This window comes from Prosopis cineraria, unplaced genomic scaffold (genome assembly GCF_029017545.1).
Source record: "Prosopis cineraria cultivar Desert tree isolate PC_DT_omini unplaced genomic scaffold, ASM2901754v1 PC1, whole genome shotgun sequence".
In the NCBI taxonomy this organism is placed as follows: Eukaryota; Viridiplantae; Streptophyta; class Magnoliopsida; order Fabales; family Fabaceae; genus Prosopis; species Prosopis cineraria.
The window spans coordinates 23,719,315-23,721,509 of record NW_026555332.1 but is presented as its reverse complement, the minus strand read 5'-3'; the positions used below and the strand labels follow the sequence as shown (position 1 = coordinate 23,721,509).

The 2,195-nt window shown below is 35.5% G+C and overlaps 1 protein-coding gene across 2 annotated transcripts; it reads right to left on the bottom strand.

The window, feature by feature from the left end:
* Positions 1–471: 471 nt before the first annotated feature.
* Positions 472–2,195, bottom strand: LOC129301807 (uncharacterized). 2 transcript variants are annotated; one of them, XM_054940445.1, is made up of 3 exons: positions 2,083–2,195; positions 1,857–1,935; positions 472–1,261 (listed from the first exon to the last, which is right to left on the bottom strand). In XM_054940445.1, exons 1-3 carry the CDS (start codon positions 2,086–2,088, stop codon positions 684–686), a joined length of 663 nt encoding a protein of 220 aa, XP_054796420.1. In that variant the 5' UTR covers positions 2,089–2,195; the 3' UTR covers positions 472–683. The 2 variants fall into 2 exon arrangements, with proteins under 2 accessions (XP_054796420.1, XP_054796486.1); XM_054940511.1 differs by lacking the exon at positions 2,083–2,195 and having other exon boundaries at positions 1,857–1,941.

Here is a 2,195-nt window from a genome sequence, read left to right as displayed (position 1 = left end):
AGCAATTATTTAGCACACCTTGACATTGTCATTAGTTTAATATGAAAATCTGAATTAAACTGCATAGAAGTTAATGAGATTTAATCTGGTCATAGAAGTAAAATTTTCATATGTGTGTGTATTATGATATACTTCTTTCATCCAAAAATATAAAGTCTATTTTTTAATAAAGTTAGATGTTAAAAATATAAGGTATTTTTAATTTTTCAGTATATAATTAATAATTTTTTTTAAAAAATATTTGTAATAAATAAATCAGTTCTCTTTTAAATAAAATACCTTATTAAATAAGGATAAACTTGAAAAAAATAGTATTGATTTAAGGACAATTAACTAACTAAATTATTGGGTGTATAATTTTATTAAAAATGTCTTATATTCTTGAATGAAAGAAATTAACTCTTATCCCAGCCAAAAGAACGGCACATGCATGGAATATGAGACACCCAACAGTAGCTAGGCAAAGCAAACTACAAATATTCTCTTTATTGAAAGGAAATGCAGATTACTGATTTATCAACACAGGGAAAGAAAGGAAATTACGAAAAGCCATACAGGACTAACCAAAACAGATCTGTAAGTGTGCAAGAGGGTATGATGTGAGAGAATGTTTATTATGAGAGCAAGGTTGAGATGGCACTAGCTAGCTGGCTAGTAGTATATATGTTTATTGCAGAATTGCATCACTGGATAGAGCAAGAATCAGGACATGAATCATAAACGACACGGTAACAATAAGGGTCATAGGGTCGCTTAACGCAGCAGGAGGGACATGAGATCCAAGGAGGACACTGACCATAACACGTAGGTTGTGGTGGTCGAACACAGATAGAAGAAGCACACTGACCACTACACTTGTAGCTCCCACATCTGACGCAGGCCTTGCAGTCCCCATGGCACTTCAAGGCTTCGCATCTCGTGCATGGCTTGCAATCACCATGGCACTTTGAGCTTTGGCATCTTGAGCAGGGCCCACACTGCCCTGAACATTTGTGGCAAGGATTATTATAGCAGGCAGGTACAATACAAACTGTACAGCTTCGGACTTTGTCCTTGTCCTTGTCCTTGTCTTTGTCTTTCTGATCTTTGCCTTTGCCTTTGCCGTCTTGAGGCTTAGGTGGCTTGTCTTCTTCCACCGTTAGAACAGTGACGCCCCTGAACTTCTTCTTTAGCATCCTGCCCAGGCAAACCGTGTCCACATCTTCACCCTTCACCACCACTCGATCTTTCTCGTTCCCTTCTATCGCCACTGAACTCACGCCTGCATAAACATAATCACTTCCATGTTCGTAACCCTTCATTTAGATAAGAAGAAAAATAAAGAGGAAGGAAAACTAGAAGGTAAAACTTTTAAGAAGGGCTGAAGGTCATTTTTACCCTCGAACTTTTCACATAGGACTTGCAGGTGGTGGTTTGGGGTCATTTTTATCCTTGAAAACGGTTAAACTTCGGCACCTGCTTTTATCACCGTTCATATGCCCTATTTACAACCATTATCAATTTATGTAGACAAGTTTTGTTGACATTTTTTGAATCACAGGGCATCAAAGTGAACTCGTTTCAGTAACAAAAAATGACCTTTAATCATTTTAAAAATAGTAAAAAAAAAATGTTTGCCATTTTGAAAAATTTCTCCTCCATTTTTTCTTCTTGCTTTTTTTTCTATTCAAACTAAGCCAGTTCTATCTAAATTGTGTGTGTAAACTATGATATATATATATATATATATATTTTCTTCTTGCTTTTTTTCTATTCAAACTAAGCCAGTTCTATCTAAATTGTGTGTGTAAACTATGATATATATATATATATATATATTTATGCGGTACAAGCACATGTATATATGTGTAATTTACCTTTTACGGAGGAAGCTATCTTCAGTGCCTTGTTTCTGCAACTCTCGCATTCCATGTTGACCTTTATTGTAAGCTTTTGCTGCATCCATATATGTGTGGCCAGTTCAAGTACTAGTAACTAAGGTAATTGCTTCTTATAATTATGTATAACAGAAATTAAAAGGAACTAATTTCAAGAAACTGGTCAGCACAGGAAGTGATGAAATAGATTATAGATAGATCTTACCTTCATGATGGCTTTTGGAAACAAATAATGGCCGATCGCGTTGTTGGGAAAACTGAATTGGTAACATATAATACCAAGTCGTTCTTCGTCTCGTTCTTTTGTGCCTGTGGGAT

What these genes read in the sequence shown, in the direction of transcription:
- LOC129301807 (XM_054940445.1), bottom strand. An exon ending in GATAGCTTCCTCCGTAAAAG is followed by an intron (nt 1,262 to 1,856) that starts GTAAATTACACA and finishes ATGTTTATGCAG; the next exon opens with GCGTGAGTTCAGTGGCGATA.